The sequence below is a fragment of the Chelonoidis abingdonii genome, chromosome 1 (genome assembly GCF_003597395.2).
Source record: "Chelonoidis abingdonii isolate Lonesome George chromosome 1, CheloAbing_2.0, whole genome shotgun sequence".
Classification (NCBI taxonomy): domain Eukaryota; kingdom Metazoa; phylum Chordata; order Testudines; family Testudinidae; genus Chelonoidis; species Chelonoidis abingdonii.
In genome coordinates, this window is record NC_133769.1 from 49,383,285 (window position 1) to 49,405,774 (window position 22,490).

General features: G+C 42.2%; 1 protein-coding gene across 1 annotated transcript in view; it reads left to right on the plus strand.

Moving 5' to 3' along the window:
• Window positions 1-22,490, plus strand: part of ASZ1 (ankyrin repeat, SAM and basic leucine zipper domain containing 1) — a 99,844-nt gene that overhangs the window by 72,966 nt on the left and 4,388 nt on the right. Inside the window, exons 7-10 of the mRNA XM_032803948.1 lie at window positions 6,581-6,705; window positions 9,132-9,207; window positions 10,792-10,848; window positions 14,701-14,813. Coding sequence (XP_032659839.1) covers window positions 6,581-6,705; window positions 9,132-9,207; window positions 10,792-10,848; window positions 14,701-14,813 — 371 coding nt within the window. The remainder of the gene's footprint in view (window positions 1-6,580; window positions 6,706-9,131; window positions 9,208-10,791; window positions 10,849-14,700; window positions 14,814-22,490) is intronic.

A 22,490-nucleotide genomic window follows, 5' to 3' on the forward strand; every position in this document is an offset into this window, starting at 1 on the left:
ACCTAGGCATCTGACTATTTTCAGCCTCTCTCCAGCTTTCCCCACCAGGGGGAGTTCATTGGATTAGAGTGCGTCTTCCCTGCCCTGTTCCTGGGAGCTAGGCAGCAGAGGGACAAGGAGCCAGAGCTGGAATCTAATGACAGCTAGGAAAAGGAGAAAAGAGCCTGTACTGAAGACTAGGAGCCTAGGCTGCCTGGAGAACAGTGGAGCAGCCAAGGCCCTAGTGGTTTGGAGAGATGAGTGATTGAAAACCAGCTACAAGCTACTTTTCATGGCACACACTGGCAAGGAGGATTTGAGCCAGGCTGCCTGAAGAGTATGGCAAAAAATCCATTGAGACTAATCACTGACAAATTTTACATCACTAGGAGCTTGTGTTTGTGTGGAGGTGAGGGGAATGCGAACAGAGTATTTAATAAAGGTACAATAAATTAACATTGCTGTGGAATTTAAAGATTCTTGTTGTGGAATTTGGTCTAATTATATGATGGAATACATGGGCTTGTCAGTCTGATCCAAAGAAATGGGAGGAAGATACATGATTATCTTTTCCCACCAAAATTTGAGATGAGAATGAGATGAATCTCTATTGCTCTTTGGCTTCAACCCCCCACCAAAGGAATAGTAAAAATATGAAGTAGAGCAGATCTTCAGTAGGAACTATTGAAAAAATGTTTTGGCCAAGCTGAAGGACACCTTTCTCTGACCATCCTTTAAAGAGGATTATTCAGTCTGAGTGTGAAGAGCCATCAAAGAAAAAACACCTTGGCTAGGAAATGTTTAAACATTACTGTTTTATAAAAGGCATGCAGGATCTTTGTGCAGCTCACAAAGATTGGCATAATAGTAACAACCCTCACCAAAGACATTTAAGAAGATGCTGACTTCCTGAGAACCAGACATACAGTGTGTTTCCTAAGAGAATTATGAAACTTTTGCAGTGGCTCTTCAGGCTTCAGTCTCTTCCTCATCCTTAATTAGGATTATAGTCATCCAGGCAAATCATGTCAATGAACTTGATGAAGAGCAAAGAGCTCCTTTCCCTCTGATGTGACCATAGAAAAACAGAAATTCATTTTTGAAGTGGGGAAATCACTGATCAGGATGTCAGGCCTTCTTTGTACATCATAAAAAAAAGCAGAAAATGGGCACAGACTGAATATTTTTTCCCACATTGCAACTCACCTTTGAAGAAATGCGCTACTAATCATGTGTTTGAAAGCTTTTCCCTGATGACTTTGTCAGGTTTTTTGATTTAACGTTAGCTTTACCCTTTCTTTCTGAAATCATGGTTTTGTTAGTAGTTCAGGAAGAGTTCTTGGATCATTGTCCCTGAAGGCAGATTTTAGAGTGACATGTCCCCTGAATGTCAACTTTACTGCTGTCACTGGGGCCAGAGGAATAGACTGAGCTATCTAGTGGAGATTGTGTATATGGTTTTACCATGAGAGAATGAATCAGCAGGCAAAAAAAAGAAGTCATTTTTTCTTTGTTCAATTAGGTATAAAGAACACCCAAATACAAAATCCATTGTTTTTTGTTTGGAATGTGTATAATACTGGTATCTGTGTGTGTGCCAATACAGTATATCCATACATTTTTAGGATACAGGAATAAGTTACAAGTGCACACACAATCTTGTTCTTGAGAGATTTTACTTGGGAGTGAGGAACTTCTTTGTCTTCAAACCAAAAATAAATATTCAGTTAATTTTAGTTAATATATGACCTCTTATACATTTCACATCAAAATGTTTTTATTTATCTTCACGCTGTACACAATGTTGCCTCCATCTATACTGATGGTTCTTGTTCAGTATTCTATTGAAATTTGGTTAGCTTAGCAACATTCACTCTTGGAGATTTAAGCTCCACGGGCTCATCTCAGGAACAGGTTTGGTGAGTTGGAAAATGAAGATGGAGCACAGCAGGTGCTCGCTGAAGGAGAGAGGGCGAGGAAAAAGAGGCGAGCGGCTAGTCCTGCAGAAGGAGGGGAGAGTCAATGGAGGCGAGACATCACATGCTCCACTGCAGTATGAGCACCATAGGAGGATTGCGAGATAGAGGCGAAGACGAATCTGAGAGGGGCTTGTCGGCCCAGGCTGGGGCGGGGGAGTTAGACCGGGCGAATCAACAACTGTCGCAGGAAAAGGCAAGTCTACGTGATTGGGACTCTTTACTTGAGAGAATAGACATTGCCTGTAACTAGACCTGATTCGGGATGAACAGAAGGGTGTTGCTGGTTCTGCCGGGGCTAAGGTACAGGATGTGGACCTGAGGCTGAAAGGATCCTAGCGGGGCGGGAAAGAATCCGTTGATTGTCCTTTCATGTGGGAACGAATGATACGGCTAGTCACTCGCTGGACTGTATCAAGGAGGACTATGTCAGATGGGGAAGACGCTCAGGGAAAATCGGCTCATTGTGATCTTCAGTGGGATTCTGCCGGTTTTCAGAGGCGGGCGACGAAGGAGCGACAAGCATTAATGATGATTAACAGTTTATGGCTCAGGCAGTGGTGCATATAAGGAGGGCTTTTGGCCTGTTCTGGGGTCATTGGGGAAGCGTTATGGCAGACGACTGTTCGCTCAGGTATGGACTTCATTCTAAGCAAGGAGGGAAATAGACTTCTGGATGGAGGTCGCCACTTCATTAAGAGAGCTTTAAACTAGGAAGTTTGGGGAGATTGGGTTGGGAGAATTTCCAGGGAGATCTCCAGCCGGAATTTAACCTGGAGAGGGAAGTAAAACAAAGTGATCGAGGGATACTTTGTGGACCGAAGGAATTGAATCCGAGGAGGAAAAAGCGGAGTTGGAAACTAGCCTAACGGGTGGATGTGAGTGGTAGGGAAAGTCTGTGCAAAAACGACGGGGAAGAATGTCACTGAACGGACAACGTTCAAAAAATTAAAATGTCTGTACACTAATGCGAGGAGACTGGAACAAGGAGGAGGAACTGGAGCTACTGTGCAGGGAAGTTTGAAACCGGATATTATAAGGAGAACAGAACCACCCACCCAACAACCAAACCCCCCCACACCCCAGGTGGAATAAGTAAACTTCATAAGACTGGTGAGTACGGGTTTATTGAAGGCTATGTGCTGTTTTAGAACACGACAGAAGAAAGGCAAAGGTGTGGAGTTAGCCTTGTACAATCAATGATGGGGTGAATTTTGTAATGAAATAAGAAGCTGATGGAATTAGATAAGACGGATCTGTCTGGTTAAAAATCACGCTGGTAAAAATGCTACTAGGCTTCCCTGAGATGTGCTTGCGGGTGTTGCTACAGGACCGCCGGGATCGATTGGATATGGATAGAGATCCTCTTTTTAATGTCTTTAATGAATAACACTAAGGGGGAAATGTGTGCTTATGGGAGACTTTCAACTTCGGATATTGACTGGGAGGGACGAGTGCTTTGCAGAATAATAGGGTCAATTTTCTGGATGTGATAGCGGATGGATTTCTTCAATCAAGTAGTTTGAAGTACCCTACGAGATAGGGGATGCCATTTTAGATTTTGGTTTTGGTGTAGTGAGGACCTCGTAGAAGAAATTGGTGGTAGGGGACACCTTGGATTCGATGTGATCATGAGCTGATTCAATTCAAATTAGATGGAAGGATAAACAAACGTGAGATCTGAGATTAGGTTTCGATTCTCTTGAGGGCAATTTTAAAGAAGTGGTAAAGGAAACTAGTTAGGGAAGGGATTGGATGGAGACTGTGTTGGATTTTAAATGCGGAGGCGGCCTGGACATTACTTTAAGTCGGCAGCTGCGGAAACTGTCGGGAAGCCTGATCCCAAGAAAGGGGAAAGAAACCATATGGCTGGGAGTTGTTTAGCCGAGCTGGCGGTGAGCAAGCAATCAGAGAGGGATTAGGAAAAAAGCAGAAAGTTACAGGGGTGGAAGATAAAGGCGGGATTAGCAGGGAAGCTACGTAGTGAGGTTCAGAACGTGTTAGGGATAAGTGAAGGGAAGGCTAAAGCCGCGTAGACTGGACTTTGCGGAAGGGGAATCAAACCAATAGTAAAAGGTATCTACAGCCACATAATAAAAGAAACAAGAAAGAAGAAGTGGGGCCGCTAATACATGAGGATGGAAGCGGAGGTTAAGGATAACCTAGGCATGGCCCCAATAATCCTAAATAATACTTTGCCTTCGTCTTTAATAGACTAGTGAAGGAGTTTAGCGGACGACGGGAGGGTTGAACATGACAACGGAATTGATTATGAGGTGGATATTACCTGCATCTGAGGTAGAAGGCCAAATTGGAACAGCTTAATTGGGACAAACGAGGGCCGCAGACAATCTCCATCCAGGATATTAAATGACTGGCGCATGAATGCGAGCCCGTTAGCGAGAATATTTTTAATCAATCGTAAAACTCGGGGTGTGCCGTAGCGACTGAGAAATGGCTAACTAGTTCCTATTCTTAAGAAACGGAATAAAAGTGACCGGGACTTATACGGCCTGTTTAGCTTGAAGCAGTCTTGTCCGTGTTAAGGTTCCTTGTAGAAACCAACTTATTGGGATGTAGTGAATACTTGAGGTCCTGGTAATTGAGAGATCCATTTGGCTGGTTCGTACTTCTAGAGAATGTTGAAGAGTATGTAATTGCGATGCACTTTACAAGTTCGGCCAAACCAACCTGATCTCCTTCTTGAGAGGTGACGATGACATTAGACAAGGAAACGCGTAGAGACTAATTTACCTCGATTTCAGTAGGTGCGTTTGACACGTTCCGGCATTGGGGGAATGTTAGTCTAATTTAAAAGATGGAACGAACTAAATGGTTGTAGTGTGGAAGTTTAAGTGTATAGAACTGGGGTTTAAGGGGAGACTCCGAACGGGGTACTGAAGGTGAACTGTCGCTTCAGGCGAAGCAGGTTTACTAGCGGAGTCCCTCAAGGATCGGTTTGGGACGATCTGTATTTAAGGCCTATTTTACTTACTGACTTGGCAAGAAAGAGCGGGGAAGTGTGTTAATAAATTTTGCGCATGACACGAACCCCCGCCCCCTGGGGGTATTTGCTAAGCACGATAGAAGGACTGGTGAATACTATTCAGGCAAGATCTGGCCACTGTTACACTGGAGTATAGTAATAGGAGTAAATATAATTATGAAAGTGCAATGGTCATGCACTTTAGGGAATTAATTATATAAGAATTTTAAGATTAACGGTTGGGGACGCAATGCAGTTGGAAACGAACGGAGGAAGGAAAGGGCCTTGGGGTAATTGGGTTGATAGCAGGATGGACTATGAGCCGCCAATGTGATATGGTCTGTTTGTAAAAGCATCAGGCGGTTTTAAGATGCATTCGGCGATGGTATTTTCCAGCAAGAGAAGATGAGTGTTTTGTATGCCGTTATTACGGCGCTGGTGAGAAACCCCACCTGGAATATTGTTGGTGCAGGTTCTGGTGTCCCGACATGGTTTTAAGAAGGATGAATTCAAACTGGAACAGCCCCCCCCCCCCCCCCCCCCCCCCCCCGTCCCCCCCCCCCCCCCCCTGTTCGAGATCAGGCCTACTAAGGATGACACGCAGGAATGGAAATTGCCTTATCGAAAAGGAGAAACTCAAAGAGGCTTGCTTGTTAGGCCTGGCCAAAAGAAGGCTCCGGGGGGATAGCTTCCGCTCTGATTATAAATTATCAGGGGATTAACGTTAGGGAGGGAAAAGAGGAATTATTTAGAGTGTTAGTAGGTAGTTGATGAGGCTCCTGGAGGACGAATGGGTACAAACTGGATATGATAGGAATTTAGACTTGAAATTTAACGAAGGTTTTCGTAACGCATTAACGGGGATGAAGTTCTGTGAACGCCTTCGACGTGGAGTTAGTGGGGGCCAGAATGAGACTTTATCTGCTTTATAGGACTAAGCTTGACTAAGTATATGGAGGGATGTTATGCAATGGGAATAGTTTATATTTGGGCAATTGTTTTGAATCTATACGGAAGATAAGTCTTTGCTCAATGGTCCTTGGAAGGGATGTTGTGATGTGATGGGAACTGAGTACTCGCAGAAGAATTCTTTCTTGGGTGCTGGCGGTGAGTCTTGCCCACACGCTTCAGGGTTTAGCTGATCGCCCATTTGGGGTCGGGAAAGGAATTTTGCGCCTCCAGGGGGATTGGGCAGGGGCCCTGGAGGTTTTTCGCCTTCCTCTGCAGCGTGGGGCATGGGTCGCTTGCTGGTGGATTCCCTGCAGCTTGAGGTCTTCAAATCTCAATTTTGAGGATTTCAATAACTCAGTCATGGGTTCGGGGTTGTTATAAATGTGTATGGGTAGGGTTTTGTGGCCTGCCTTGGGCAGGAGGTCAGACTAGATGATCATATTGGTCCCTTCTGACCTATGAGTCTATGAGAATCTCTATCGCAGTTGTTTGCCTTTTGGAAGAATGAGATGACTTACCTGAATTATTCTTCCCAGATAATAGGCCGTGAAATAATTTTCCCACCTTTTTTACAATTTTAAATTTTCATTGTGCATTGAATTATTCTTGTGTTTGTTTAATTAAATAGGACACTACTTCTCTTTTCCTAACTTGAATATTAACTAAATGGTGTTCATACTTTTTTCAGCTTTTCAATTTACTTTCTTTGACTGCAAATCCCTTTCAAGGGACATTCCAGAACCTGTTCAAAGAAGAGGCTATCCACAAGCTCTTGAAAGCAGTCCCTGATGCAGTTAGAGATCATAAAGTTAGGTAAAGAAGGAAAAGAACTAACACTGTTTTAGTTCATTTTAGTTTTAATATTATGAATACTTTTGGGGTGTGCACATGATTAGCATTAGTGCAGAACAATTTACAGTGTCTATTTTTGAAATTTTTTTTACAGTCACACCTAATGTAATAATTTCTTAAAATGAGAAACTGAAACCAAGTTATGAAACACTGAAACCCATCTTAAATTTTGTATTTCCTAACATTTAGGTGCCTTACTGTACAAACCCAATATTGAATTACATAGTTTGGATGCTTCCAAGTTTTTAACGGAGGCCACTGGTACAGTATATACACAATAAATTTTATCTGTATCATCAATGGAGAATGTGACCCTATTGTTGCCTTCTCCATCAGATAATTTCTGACAAGGTTAAGGACTTTTGTTGAGAATGACAAATGCTTTAAAAATTGAGGTTTCTTCTGACTTGAAGCACCCCACATACACAATATGATATTTTAGAAATGAAGGTATTTTAGAGCATGCCAGGGACTTCTGGCTCTTATGTGTCTGTTCTTCTCCTGGCCAAGGTGGGAGATTTTTTTTATCATGTGTCCCTCCAGGGATTTGAGTATTCTTTTCACATCCCGCACTCAACTTCCTGATAAAAACAGTTGCTATATAAGGCGTTGATTGAGAGGATTTTTACTTAGTCATATTATGTGTATATTTATTCTTAATCAAATATATGAATAAAGTATAACTGAGTGGAAAATCCTTTCCCTCATCTCATCATGAGATAAAAGGAAAATGGGCCACTTAGGAAGAAAGGCCAACTCATCTGCCTCATTGGCCTTGCATATACCAAATTACAAGGCCATTCTGTTGAGATACAGTTATGCTGTTTGGGAGAATTTATCCATTTTAGAGGCATGAGCACAGGAGATACAGGAAATCTTGCGATTAAGGTACCAGACCTTGTCTAAACTAGGAAAATTTGCACTGATGGAACTATAACAATGTGGTTATATCAGTACAAAACTAATATAGATATGCTGTACTAGTGCAAAGCACAGCTTTCATTGGTGCAATTTACCCTAGTAATTTACTAAATTGCACGAGTGAAAGGTCCATCTCACTCCATTGCAGCACATCAATACTGAGGGTTTGTATCTGTATAGTTACACCAGTCCAAAAACCTAATGTAGATAGGGCCTGAATCTATTCCTGACGGCCTGGGTTCTTTTCCCATCCCTTTCACAGAATTTCTGTGTGATTTTTTTAAGCAAGTCAATCATAGCCTCATTTTCGGAGGTACTGAGCAACTGAAGTTCCTATTGACTTCAGCTGCAGTTGCAGGTACTCAGTATCTCTTAAAATCAAGTCTCTAATGCAGTGGTGGGCAGCCTGTGGGCCGCATACGGCCCATCTGGGTAATCCATTGGTGGGCCACCAGACAGTGTATTTACATTTGCACATCCGTCCACAGCTCCCAGTGGCCACAGTTCATCATTCCCGGCCAATGGGAGCTCTGGAAAGCAGCAGCCAGGCCCGTGCCACTGCCTACAGCTCCCGTTAGCCCGGAACGGTGAACCACAGCCACTGGAAGCTGCAGGCAGCCTGCAAGTGTAAACAAATGGTCTGGCAGGCCACCAGCGGATTACCCTGATGGGCCGCAGGTTGCCCAGCACTGAACTAGAGTCTTCTGAATGTAAGAGTAGGGTGTTCAGATGGGTGTTTTCCAGAAAACGCTTTCAGATTTTGAATTCACTCCATATTTAGTCTGAAATAAACTTGAATCCGCTGACTTTCAGGGCATGCTGCAAGGCTCCTCTGTTACTGTAGGATTTTGGTGAGGGAGCAGTGACATAATGGTTCATCTTTTTGCCTTTTGCATGGTGTTGTTTGGAATATGCATTTTTGATTGGCTGTTAATTTTCTGGCTTTTGAGGGCTTCTGAGATTTATTTCTTCTTGTACTTTTAAAAGTATTTCAAAGGCCACAAGAGCCCAGGGTAGGTGTGCTTACCTTTCTTATTATAAATCTAAAAACAAACAAGCTGTGATGCTTGTCGTGGACATATCTACCTGACACAAAGGATGGCTGATTATTAGAGGGCAGAGTTAAAGTAGTTTGGTGTACCATAACTGCATTTCCATATTTTCTAGCATTTGGGATGTCTTTGAAATAGTAACCTTAACTTTAAATTTCCTGCCTGCAGCCATTTGATTTTTAAAATTACAATGATTTACTTAAGATTTTTTTTAATTTAAAGTATTTATATCAATTTGCTGTTTTAAGTACAGTCTCGTGAAGTGCTTTGCCTGGAAATATACATCACTTTACTGACACACATGCATGTGTGTGTGTTTGTGTTAGCTTATTAGAGTTTAGACAACTGCTTTATTTATGAAAAATAAATTTGCCACTTTTTTTCTTTTTGTGACTTGTGCAATAATATGTATAGTTCCTATGCAACCTTTGGTGACCTAGAAGTGTTTTTGCATGGTCTTGGTCTAGAACACATAACAGAGTTATTAAAGGTAAGATTAATGTAGTGAAATTGCATATTTTAAAAATAATTTATAAATTATTAAATGTGCTTCATACTACTATGACCCTTAGATTTTTCAGTGTTAGATTATATACTTTTTGACGTCACATTTTAATGCATTTATTTGAAAATAAATGAGAAAATTGTATCTGAAATGCTACATGTAAAATTTGCCTAAGTGATAGCCATAGAGTTGAAGGCCAAAAAGAACCACCAGATCATCTAGTTTGACCTGCCGTATATCACAGGCCACCAACACCACCCAGCATCCGCACACTAAATACAGCAACCAAAATTTAGACAAAAGTATTACAGCCCACAGTAGACTAGACTGTTACTTGCCACAGGCAGAGATTTGGAGGGACCAAGGTGCAATACCAGAGGACCCTGCGGTGACAGGGAATTGATTGAGATATAACCAAATAATCCTGACAAATGACCGAGACCCCATGCTGAAGAAGAAGAAGTTAAAATACTCAAAGGTCACTACCACTGCCAGTTTAGCCTGGGGAAAAATTCCTTCCTGACCCCATATGTAGCAATCAGACTCTAAGCATGTAAGTTAGAACAAGACAGCCAAGCACATGAGAGAGAGAATGCTTAGTGCCACCTCAGAGCTATGACCATCCCAGTCCAATGTCCCATCTGCAGCCATGACCATCTATGATACTTCAGAGGAAGAAGATTAAATACACACAGATAGCTGTGCATGTTGTATATTGACTGAGGGAGACAGGGGAAATCCCTTCCTGACACCTGTTGATGGCTAGCTGAAACCCTGAAGCATGAGCTTTAGGAACAGAAGACAAACTGGAAGTGAGACCTGCCTCCCTACATCGCAAGCAATCCCATATAATCCAACTTCTTATTGTCCTTAAATCTAAATAAGTTGTTTGCCTCCCGCTGCTCTCCACGGAAGGCTGTTCCAGAAACTTCTCTGATGTTTAGAAACCTTTTTCTAATGTCCAGCCTGAATTTCTTCATGGCTAGTTTACACCCATTTATTCTTGTCGCCATGGTCCTATAGTTTATACAGCCCTTCAACCTCCCTAGCATTTACCCCGATGTATTTGTGAAGAGCAAACATAGCCCTGCTTAACCTTCCTTTGTGAGACTAAATAAGCCAAAAGGTTGCTCTCTAGTTATGACAGACAGCCTCCCCGCACACCCACGCGCACACTTTTCCAGATCACTCAAGCACTGGTCCTGCAAAAGCTGCCCGGGCAGATCTCCCCCCAGCCTCCCACCGTAGTGGCTGGGGGAAAGCACACCAGGGTCAGGGGACCCCCAGAGCAGGGGAGGGAGAGGACCCTCTGTGGTCCCACTGGCCAGTCAGGAGCAAGGGTGTTCCTCTGATTATTACTGTAGTTTTTTTAGCAGACTAGCGATTACAGCTTCCTAGGAATTGAGGCTTAGGTATATGCATTAGTTATTTTTTGTATTATGAATACATTTAGAATTTTTACAGTGCTCCTTTGGTAATTAACCTGTATAGCTACATTTCTAACTTTTTTCTTCATAGTCTTTCTTCTAAATTTCCATATTTGCTAAGTGAAACTTTTGTTTCATACAGGAAAAAGATATAGCTTTAAGACAGCTTTTGACCATGAGAAAAGACGATTTTACACAGGTCAGTTGAAATGTTTTAGAACTCTTTCTAATTTATTTTCACTTCTTTTATATTCCTTTGTTTGTATGTCTTTACGAACATTTTTAGAGGGAAAAATGACTAAAAGTTAGTTATCTAAGTAGTGTAATATCTTGTTGATTATTCCTTTGATTATTTGGCTAGCCATAAATCAGTGCTATTTTTTAAAGAATGGTAAAAATAGTGTGTATGTATGGTATTAATGCTTTATTTTTTAAGCCAACTAGCTAAATACATAACTTTATTTGTCTTTTTAAAGTGTGGATGTTAACTGCTGCTCTAGATTTGTAACCGCAGCATGGCATCCAAGGTGGAGTCTAGGTTATTTTCTATGTGTGTGCTGTCACCACTTGTAAAAATAGTATGGGCCAAATTGTGCCCTCAGTTATACTTGTGGGATTATGCTGTCTTCAGTGGGCATGCAAGAAGTCTAACTTAAAACCCCATTATAAAAAAGAGTCAGTGGAAAAGGCAGGAGTGGAGCCAAGGTCTCTTGACTCCCAGGGCCCATTTTCAGTTACAACTGAGCTGGGGTACTCAGTGTCAACATGATTGTTTCCTGACCTAGTTACAACATAAGCACAGTGCCAGTTTGTAGTTTAGGTGGTTCTTCAGCTAAGCACTTGTAGCGCTCACATTCCAATAAACGTAATAAGCGAAGGCAGTTAAGATGAAGTCTATAAAATAGAATTGTATGTAACCAGGCTAGGGGACAGCCATCCAGTAACTAGGCCAATGTAGTCTCGTGCCCTGTCATCATGGTTCTACAAGTGTCAGCCATCTTGAATTGTTAATTGATTGCACTTCTTGAAACTTATATTTTAAGGTAGATATTAGTCTAGTTCTTTCGGTGCTCCCTGTGTGTATTTCAGTGTGGGTGTGCTTGTACTCCATGTGCTTGAGACCAGAGAATTCTTGCAAGTAGCGTCTTTTGGTCTGCACCTGTGCCCCTGCTCTCCTTGTGCTCTGCACTGAGGGCATAAGGGGCAGGGCAGACTGACCATCTTTCCAGTTCCTTCTTACCGCTACATGGCCTGAGTCAGAATCCTCCATTGTCCAGTACTGATCCTTTCTCCTCTTCCTGTAAAATACTCACCATTTTATATTATTCATACCTCATTGTTAGTGTTATGATAGTTCAAGTTAGCTAGAATTAGAATCCCAGCGCAGGACTTAGATCAGTGGTAGGCACCCTGCAACCCACGGGCTGCATGCAGCCCATCAGTGTAGTTCGCTGGCAGGCTGCCAGAGAATTTGTTTACCGCAGCCACTGGGAGCTGCTGGTGGCTGTGCAAATGTAAACAAACTGTATGGCAGCTTGCCAGCAGATTAGCCTAATGGGCCGCAGGTTGTCCACCACTGCTCAACAGAGAGTGACATAAGAGTTCCAGATCTCCTTAGAAGAGTACCAGGACCCTCAGCATAAGCTCCTGGATATCCTACAAGCTCCATCTGGCTTGTTCTCCTGGTAAATTAAGCCATACTAGAGTCAGCAAGGGCTGTGTGGCATATGCCAGGCCAACTGTGCCCCTGCCCCTAAGAGGGCAGAGAAGTGATACATTGTCCTGCCTAAGGGAGCAGAATTTTTTTTTCATCCACACTGCCCCAAACTCCTTGGTGGTCCATGCAGTCACTGAAAGATCCAGGCAAGAGCAAGAGTCTTCCCTAAAGATGAGGCCAAGTGTCTCAACCTTATGGGGAAAATGATCTTAACATTTACCAGCCTGCATTTTAGGATCTCAAATTATCAAGCTCTTCTTGCCATATATTACCGCCTTAACTATTTTAAGTTCCTTGACAGGATTCAATTTCAAGCCTTTATTGATGAGGCAGACTAGTAACCAGAGCTTCTTTACAAGCTACAGTTGGTGCAGCTGATACAGCATTGAGATCCATGGTGACTGCCACTGTGATGTGGCAGTAATTGTGGTTACTGTCTTTGGGGTTCCCAGAGACGTGCAAAATACGATTGAGGACTTCTCTTTTGTGAGACTGATCTTTTCACCAAAAAGACCAACAAGTCTTTGCACTAGCTGAAAGAGACTAGGGTAGCTGTCTGCTCCTTAGTGTATATACACCTGCCCCAAAAAGAAAGTAGCATAAACAGCAATACAAACCAAGGCCCTTACTTCAACCATTTTATCAGCAGCAACCTTACAAGCCACTTTGCAAACAATAAAAAATGCAGTCCAATTTATCTGGTGTCTTCCACTTTATCCACAGCTACAGAACTTCATTCTCTAACCAAGAGAGATTTTTGACATGATGCCAGAGAAATACGAGCCAATATCAATACCAACTCCACATGATTCTGAGACCCATTTAGGGGGACACGTAGCAAAATTTTCCCAAAACTGGGCAGCAGTAACAGACAATTGGGTGCTAGATAACATCCATTCTAGCTAAACCAGCAAGTTTCTCCCCCATACTTCCTTCCCCATCTCTTTTCATGGACTGCTGTCATGAGGGAATTCTGCAAGGTTGGCTCTGGTCAGTAGGTATTCTGAGCAAACAGAATGAATACCATAGTTACAATTCCCTCTGAAGTGAGTGCATCCCTGATGTGGTGGAGAGACCCTGGATATGTGTGTGTAGGAATTTCCTTTCTATCCCCCACGCCCGACAAGACAATAATTACAGACTCCTCCCTGATAGTCAGTGGAGCTACATGGACAATCACACAGCCCAAGGCATTTAAACACCTTGGGAAGCCAGAATACACACAAATCTTCTAGAACTAAGAGTAGTATGAGAAGCTTGCAAAGCATTACTACCATTCATACAATCCCAGCACATCCTGATCATGTTGGACAATGTAACTACCCTTTTCTATATGAACAAGCAGGGAGGGGCCACACACAATCACCCTCGGTATAGAAGCGGTCAATTTATGTCTCTCATAAGTTGATAGCTATTACCCAGATGCATATAGATACTTTATGCCACCTGGAATTCTTTTATAAAATTCTTTTTATTATTTTCCAAGTATCCAGAGGTATTTAGGTCATACATGGACCACATGGGAATTCCAAATGATTAGCATGTGGTCTATAAAAGAATAGTAGACACTTACAAATTTGGGTATGCTTTTTGGTGTCATTATGTTAATTTGTATTTTTTTTCTTGGGAGCAAGACTGTGGTAAACATATAGGTTGCTGTTCACAGTTGTACTCTAAACAGTCTTGTGGTCTTTGTCATTTTCAATGTACTTTTAGTTAAAAAGATAAACTGGTTTGGGTTAGGTGAGTAGCTGGATTAGACCTCTCAGGAATACTTAGGTTCTGCAGGAAATGGTGCTGATGATTCATTAGGTGACTTTCTTCCTGTTGAGTTAATACTGAACCAGTATGATGATATGGAGCATTTTACTGCTGGAGGTGCCTCAGATGACAGCTAAAACAGAGGCCCTAATTATTTGTGATTATTGAAAAGCCTATGGCAGTTTTTGGAAATATCCCATTTTGGCCAAGTGCCAGTGTGAGTAATTACATTCTGTCTGCCTATGTTTCCTGTGCAATTTCAATTAGGCATTCTTCACTTCCAGTCTAATTATATAGCGGTGCTGTGCATTGTTAAACAGTTGCCATGTTTCACCTTCAGTAGTTTGGCTATATTGTAGAGTTAGTTGAAGTGATCCTAAGTGTGCTTTGTTGGTAAATTTTTAAGTCTGTAAAGTGTTTGGGACCCTCCGTGATGAAAGGTTCTGTGCTATTGTATGTATAAATAATTATATTTTGTGTACTTCTAAAATTTAAAAAACTAGCTTTTTTTAAATTCTGTTGTCTGTTTTAAACATTACACAATTATATATTTAAAATAACTTTTTAATTTAGATTGGGATTACAAATACCAGAGACCAACAGAAAATCCTTGATGCTGTTAAAGAGCTGCAAGTGGAAGAAGTAAAATTTGGAGAGTTGCCTGAAGTGATGAACTTAGAATTCAGGTAAAATGTCATCTTTGTTACATAAATATATATTGAGAATATGGTTGCAGTGCCTACTATAGCGTAAAGATGTAATTCTTTGAAACAGAGTATTGTGTTACATGTGCTAGTAGCAGGATTGAGCCTTAAATTATGAAAGATGGTGGCAAACACTGAGTAACACCAGTATTACAATAATTCAGATCATGTCGTTGCCCATTATAGGGATCTGTGTTACTTGAGGGCTAAGTTGCTGTTACTTTCTGTGATGATGTTGCCACCCCTTTGATTGAATATGTGAGATCCTCCACACCTATCGGGATGCAGTATGTTTTATGCAGGAAGGCTTTCCCAGTTGTTTTCCTGCTTCACAGGAAACAGCTACAGCTGGCATCTCTGACTGAGATGTCAGTTTTCTTCCAGCCTCAGTGAGCTCCAGAATAAAATGGAGCAGGGGAAAACTAAAAAATTGAAGAAAAATGCTTATTCCTCTGTTCCATTTTATTCTAAATGTATTTTTCTTCTGTATTTATCTAATCTATACCTATATAGAGCTAGAATAGGAGCTGGAAAAAAACTTACTATAATGTTGTTCCACTCCACAGCATTCATCAGCATAGCTGCTCTGCACTTCCTGCTTCTCCCCCCACCTCAGCCCTGTGCAGAACTGTCACAGCCAGGGCTGTGAGCCAGGTCAGAAACGTGTCTGAACAGCCTCACTCTAATTCAGCAGTACCTCAAGGACAAGTGCAATGGTTCCCAAATCCACCTCCAAAGGTCAAGAACACTTGCACTTTTGGTCTGTTAGGACCGTCACAAAAACAATCGTTGTAATTGCAGTGGCCCTCAGGAAGGGAAGTGGTCTGCGTAATTCCCTACCTGAATGACAGACTGGTTTGGGCCAGACTATTCTGCAGATACTTGGGAGACATAAAGACTCTGACAATATTCAGTGAACTTGGCATGTGTCAAATCAGTAAAATAACTCTTTGTCTCCAAGATTCTATGCCATCTCAGAGCAGTAATAAAACAGGATAGAAAACAAGTCATTTTTCCCCTGAGGAAGCCCTTAAGAAGGAAGCAAGCTGTAGTGTGAATATACCCTGCACTAGCCTGCCAAGGACTAAGTTTTCCCTGTGGACCCTGCTGATGCTCATAAACAGTTTGTTACCGTGCTTTGATCAAGTCCTCTTTGAAAAATAACTAATCAAAGTGCATTCTTCTTCCTGTCAGAGGTAGCGCTCACCAAGCCAATTGACAGCAGCCTCCTCAGCTAAGTGTAAAGTCCTCAGACCACCATCAGATCTGGTGAGAGGGCTGTCATCAGTGATGAGTGACATTGTCTGTCTTTGGCCACAGCTGTGTGTGGGATCTTCTCATTGACTGCAGGTATGAAGGCTGGCTGCACATTGACCCTGGCCCATACAAAATCAGTTCAGAAAGACCCATGAGCGGCGTGGCAAATCAAGCCAGGTACACGTGGTCAGGTCATTTGTAAGAATCTGGTTTCTGACATCAGCTGCAGACCATTCTTCATGCTGCATCAATATCAGGCGAAATCTGGGCAGGGCTAATGTCTAAATAGCCGTATCTTTGGAAGTTGCTCTTCATTGACTACTCACGTGAAGAACTGTATGAACCATGGGTGAACACAAGTCCTGAGGTGCATCAGGAACTCCAGCAATACATTGTCATAGCCAGCAACAGTGCCACTCCTAATATCACTCAGAATTTTGTTTAGCTTGGTGTCTGTGAACATGCCAAGTGGCATCTCTCAGATGGAACTTCTTCCATTCATCATGGATTTGTCTGACATTTGGGGCCTTTGACACACACAGCAGATGGCAGACAGCTTGGTTTGGCATAACAGGTGGGTGGCTTGGGGGTGGTGGTTGCTGAGCTGTTCTGAGACAATGAATCAAGTTCCAGCATTTCTGATTTGAGCGAGAATTCTAGATTCTGAGTCATCACTTCCCATCATGCCTGTCTAGTCATCCAGTGACTCAGTTATCTGGTCAGCAATATATGGATCATCAGAGGATTCATACCAGGGCTGCCCAGAGGATTCAGGAGGCCTGAGGTCTTCGGTGGCAAGGGACCCCCGCTTCGGCGGTAATTCGGCAGCAGGGGGTCCTTCTGCTCCGGGACCGGCTGCCAAAGTGTGCCAAAGACCCAGCACTTTGGCGGTGGGTCCCAAGGTGGAAGGACCCCCTGCCGTGGGTCTTCGGGGCACTTCGGCGTCAGGTCCCGGGGCGGAAGGACGCCTTGCTGCCGAATTACCACCGAAGACCTGGAGCGGAAGAAGCTCCAGGGGCCCAGGCCCTGTCAGACTTTTCTGAGGTCCCTGGAGCGAGTGAAGGACCCCGCTCCAGGGGCTCCGAAAAACTCTCATGGGGGCCCTTGCGGGACCTGGGGCAAATTGCCCCACTTGCCCTCCCCGTCTTGTCGGCCCTGATTCATACTGATTGAGCAGTTTAGCACATTCAGCCTCAAGGCACGGCATGTAGACTGGGTGGCAGGTGCGCAGTATCGATGCACATGCAGCTTCGAAGATGGCTCCTCAACACTCACTGAAAGCTTCATTCACTGGGATGATGCATGATGGTATGGAGACAAAACTTTTTTCTAGAGCATCTGAATGTAATGTTAAATGGACCAGTGTTCTCATCACGCATCCTGTGTGTATCTGGTTCGTATCGGGGAAATTGATGATCCAATCAGCACACCGCATTCAAAGTCCTTTCTAGGGCTGAATCTGAGTCACTTATAAGACAACATTCCTGATGCAATTCCATCTCCCAACATTGAAGCCATTAGGCTAGTCCTGAGAATACTGCAGCTCAGCACTGAGGGATTCTGGACAGACAAATGCTACATTTTCTACAATCAGAGCACATTAATGAACTGTTGATGTGTGTCAGCATGGGCCACACAGACAGTATGTATATTTCTGTACTAAATGCCACAGAAGACTGACTCTTCTTCAAGCATACACAGAAGAAGAGCTCGAAAGCTTCTCTTTCTCACCAAGAGAAGTTGGTCCAATAAAAGTTATCACTTCATCCACCTTCTCTCTCAGACACCCTGAGGCCAGCATAACTACAACAACACTACATACAATCTTCTTCAAAAGTTAATTTAAGGAGCATGAGTTTAAGAGAATTTAGTTCAATTAGACTTCATGCATTTTATTCTAAAAGCAAATAGTGCTGCCAAAGAGATGCTGTATTTTTTAAAATAAATGTATTTGTGCAGATTATCCTTAATATAAATTATGAAGAATTGAGTGGAAAATAAAAAAAAATGAATAGTCTACTGGCTATCTAGAAAAGGAGTCTAAAATATAGATAACCTGTTCCCCACTACAGATGTTTAATTAAATAACATGCTAAATACGTGAAACGCACAAAATGTATGTTATTAGATCAACCGTTGTACCCATAAACCTGATTGTAGCTTTCTGTGTTTTTGTGAGTTAAAAGAAATAATAAAGCTTAATGTAGCTTTCCATGTGTTCATGAATTACAAGAAACAAAGCACTAATTCAGAGCCGTGAGGTATACAAAATATGACACAAATGCAATTATTTGAAGTGTTGCACTTTTTAAATAAAACTGTTAGACACATGTATTCTAGGAATCTGACCTTGTGGTTAAATCACAGGCTATGTTTACATGCTGTTATATAAAGATATTGCTTTCCATTTGTTCAAAGTCATTCTAAAAGGAGGAATATTAGTCATTAAGTCATAGAAAAACTAACATAGTAGAAAATGTTGAACTGATTGATTATAAACTCCCACAGGGTCTCTTTCACTGTTTAGCAACTCATATTTTAACTTTTTTCTTTCGCATTCTAAAGAAATATGATACTTTATTTTTATGAAAATTTGAACTCCTGTTGGGAGTGCAAGGAAAAGTGTCGGAGCAACAGCTATCTCTGTATGCAACATGACTTAATTTAATTGTTAAGGGTTTTTCCACTAGGTGCTGAAGTAAAGTCTAATAACCCATTCCTAATATTTGAATAATTTTATCAGATGTGGTAATGGAAAGTGTTCTTTACTTGGTTTTATGCCTTTGTCATAGTTTGTTTTAGGCATGATTCTCAACAAAATAACAAAAATAATTAGTATTCATTTGTGGCAAAGCACAAAAAGTCATCATTGATTCCAGCCATTGATAAAGTTTATCTTCTGGATGGAAAGAAGTCCCTTTGAGAGACTTGCTTGACAGGTGCTCAACATGTATGAGAAACTTTCAAACTGCCCTCTGGTTAGGATCATTTTATTTCATCCAAAATTTTTATCCAAAATAAATGTTTACTTAAAATTAATAGGTTATTTTTTCTGTAAAAAGCCATTCCAGAATGATTAAAAGTCATAACAATTTACCAAATAAAACTAGATAATAGTTTTTGTTTTGCTCCCGTTCCTTCCATCCCTCTCCCACCTTCATCAAAAAGTAAACAAATGTCTCATCTTTTTTAAATATATTTTTAACAGAGATGCTGAAACCACCACCTTTCCATATTAAGCATTACAGAAGTCTTACAACAATACACTGTATTGCGTACCACCAACCACACTCTGACCAGTACAGGGAACTTACTGCAATAGTGTTACCGCGGTCAAATAGGTTCATGCAAAAAAGTTAATTCTGTGAAATACCAGACAACAGAATATAAATATAGACCTAATATTTACAAAAATATAATTTTCAAAATGAACAGAATACTTTACACTTAGAAAGACCTCAATGTAATTTCTGTGTTTCTACTGGAACTTGGAACACACATGCTTGAAGCGGACCAGTACAGTGTTTCAGTATTTTTCTTAGACCAGAGTTCCTTCCATACTGCTTCCATGCTATATGATTTAATGGTGAAATGTGCGAATGTTGCACTTTGCCTTGGCTTAGGACTCAGCTTCCAGCAACCCAGGCGAGAGGTGGGTATTGGAAATATGAATATGGTAAGGTTTGAAATACCATCCATCATCATTTTTAGCCTTTAACATTATTTTAGATGAAGGAGCTGTGTGTCTTATAGTGCCTTAGATGGTATTGATTTCCTCAGAAGTAGCATGGAAATCACAGAACCCTGACAGTCATTCTACAGTAGCATACCGTGTAGAGGATAAGTGTGTACCAGCCTTGGATATTAATATAATAATAGCTAACTAGTTAAGAAAAGATTACCTATAGCCCTTTTGCAGTTCCTTGTCCTTTCACCAGCAGAAGTGGTCCCAGAATGTGCCCTATAAATTTTTTGCCCCTTCATATAATTTGTTAGCTAGGCTAAGTAGATCTTTTAGAGAAAAGGTTTTGTTCAGATCCTGAGACGTTCCTGAGATAAAGAAATGGCAGCATTAGGTCATCTTACGCCTCCATGTTTGGCCCGCATGGCATTCCCTGTAAGAGGCAGAAGTGAGCAGCGGTTGTTCTACCGTAGTTCCTAAAAAGATCCAAGCTTTCTGATCTGCATCTGAGACTCCTTTATTTTGTTGTATGCTGAAAGCGGGATAAAAAAAACAAGTCAGATGGGGACAGAGTAAGGGGCTGGGGGTTTTAAGAAGAAAAAATGATGTGAGCATTCAGATCAGTGTTCTTGGAGACCTTAATGCAACCACCCTTCAGTACCATCTTCTCACTTGTATTTGAACAGTAAGTGAAAGTTTCCTTCAGATTGGAGAGCCTCAGGTCTTTCCCAAGGTCACTTAACAGAAATTCAGTACAGAAGGTGTGCCAGATCCAGGGCTAGAGCAGCACTGTTGGATACCCCCCACTCCTCCATCCACCACATTTTAGATTGGATACCTCTCTTTACCCTGTATTCAGCTTCTTAATGCTGGTCAGAATCCCCAAAGAACCATAGAAAATTAGGGTTGGAAGAGACCTCAGGAGGTCATCTAGTCCAATCCTCTGCTCAAAGCAGGACCAACCCCAACTAAATCGTCCCAGCCAAGGCTTTGTCAAGCTGGGCCTTAAAAACCTCTTAAGGACGGAGATTCCACCATCTCCCTAGGTAACCCATTCCAGTGCTTCATCCCCACCCCCAGTGAACGTGTTTCCTAATATCCAATCTAAACCTCCCCCACTGCAACTTGAGACCATTGTTCCTTGTTCTGTCATCTGCCACCACTGAGAACAGCTGAGCTCCATTCTCTTTGGAATCCCCCCTTCAGGTAGTTCAAGGCTACCCCTCACTCTTTGGTAGGCTGAGACCAGTTTCCCTCAGCCTCTTCTTGTAAGTATGTTCCCCAGTCCCCTACTAATTTTTGTTGTCCTTTACTGGACTCTCTCTCCAATTTGTTCACATCCTGGGTGGGGGAACATAAAACTGGACACAGTACTCCAGATGTGGCCTCACCAGTGCCGAATAGAGGGGAATAATCATTTCCCTTGATCTGCTGGCAGTGCTCCTACTAATGCAGCCCAATATGCCGTTAGCCTTCTTGGCAACAAGGGCACACTGCTGACTCATATCCAGCTTCTCATCCACTGTAATCCCCAGGTCCTTTTCTGCAGAACTGCTGCTTAGCCAGTCAGTCCCCAGCCTGTAGCAGTGCATGGGATTCTTCCGTCCTAAGTGCAGGACTCTGCACTTGTCATTGTTGAACCTCATCAGATTTCTTTTCGCCCAATCCTCCAATTTGTCTAGGTCACTCTGGACCCTATCCTCCCCACTTAGTGTCATCTGTGAACTTCCTGAGGGTGCAATCCATCCCAGCATCCAGATCATTAATGAAGATGTTGAACAAAACCAACCCCTGGGGCAATCCGCTTGATACCGCTGCCAACTAGACATAAAGCTGTTGATCACTACCTGTTGATCCCGATGATCTAGCCAGCTTTCTATCCACCTTATAGTCCATTCATCCAATCCATACTTCTTTAACTTGCTGGCAAGAATACTGTGGGAGACCATATCAAAAGCTTTCTAAAGTCAAGGTATCTCACGTCCACCGCTGTCCCCCTATCCACAGAGCCAGTTATCTCATCATAGAAGGCAATCAGGTTGATCAGGCATGACTTGCCCTTGGTGAATCCTGTTGACTGTTCCTAATCACCTTCCTCTCCTCCAAGTGCTTCAAAATAGATTCCTTGAGGACCTGCTCCATGATTTTTCCAGGGACAGAGGTGAGGCTGACCAGTCTGTAGTTCCCTGGATTATTCTTCTTCCCTTTTTTAAAGATGGGCACTATATTTGCTGTTTTCCAATCATCCAGGACCTGATTGCAATGAGTTTTCAAAGATAATGGCCAGTGGCTCTGCAATCACATCCGCCAACTCTCTCAGCACCCTCGGATGCGTTGCGTTGTCCAGCTTTTCTAAATAGTCCTTAACCTTTTCCCTCACCACTGAGGGCTGCGCACCTCCTCCCCATACTATGCTGCCCAGTGCAGCAGTCTGGGAGCTGACCTTGTCTGTGAAGACCGAGGCAAAAAAAGCATTGAGTACTTCAGCTTTTTCCGCATCATCTGTGACTAGGTTGCCTCCCCCTTTCAGTAAGGTCCCACACTCCATGTACCAATCAGCTATCAACTTCTCCATGTCATCCTTGATTATAGAAGCGGTAGACCAGGAATATTTCATACATCAACATAAAATGGACCTGAGACTTCCAGTACTTGATCTTGTAAGATTACTGGTTCCAGGTTTTATGATTGTGCACAAAAGACCATAATATTATAAATTC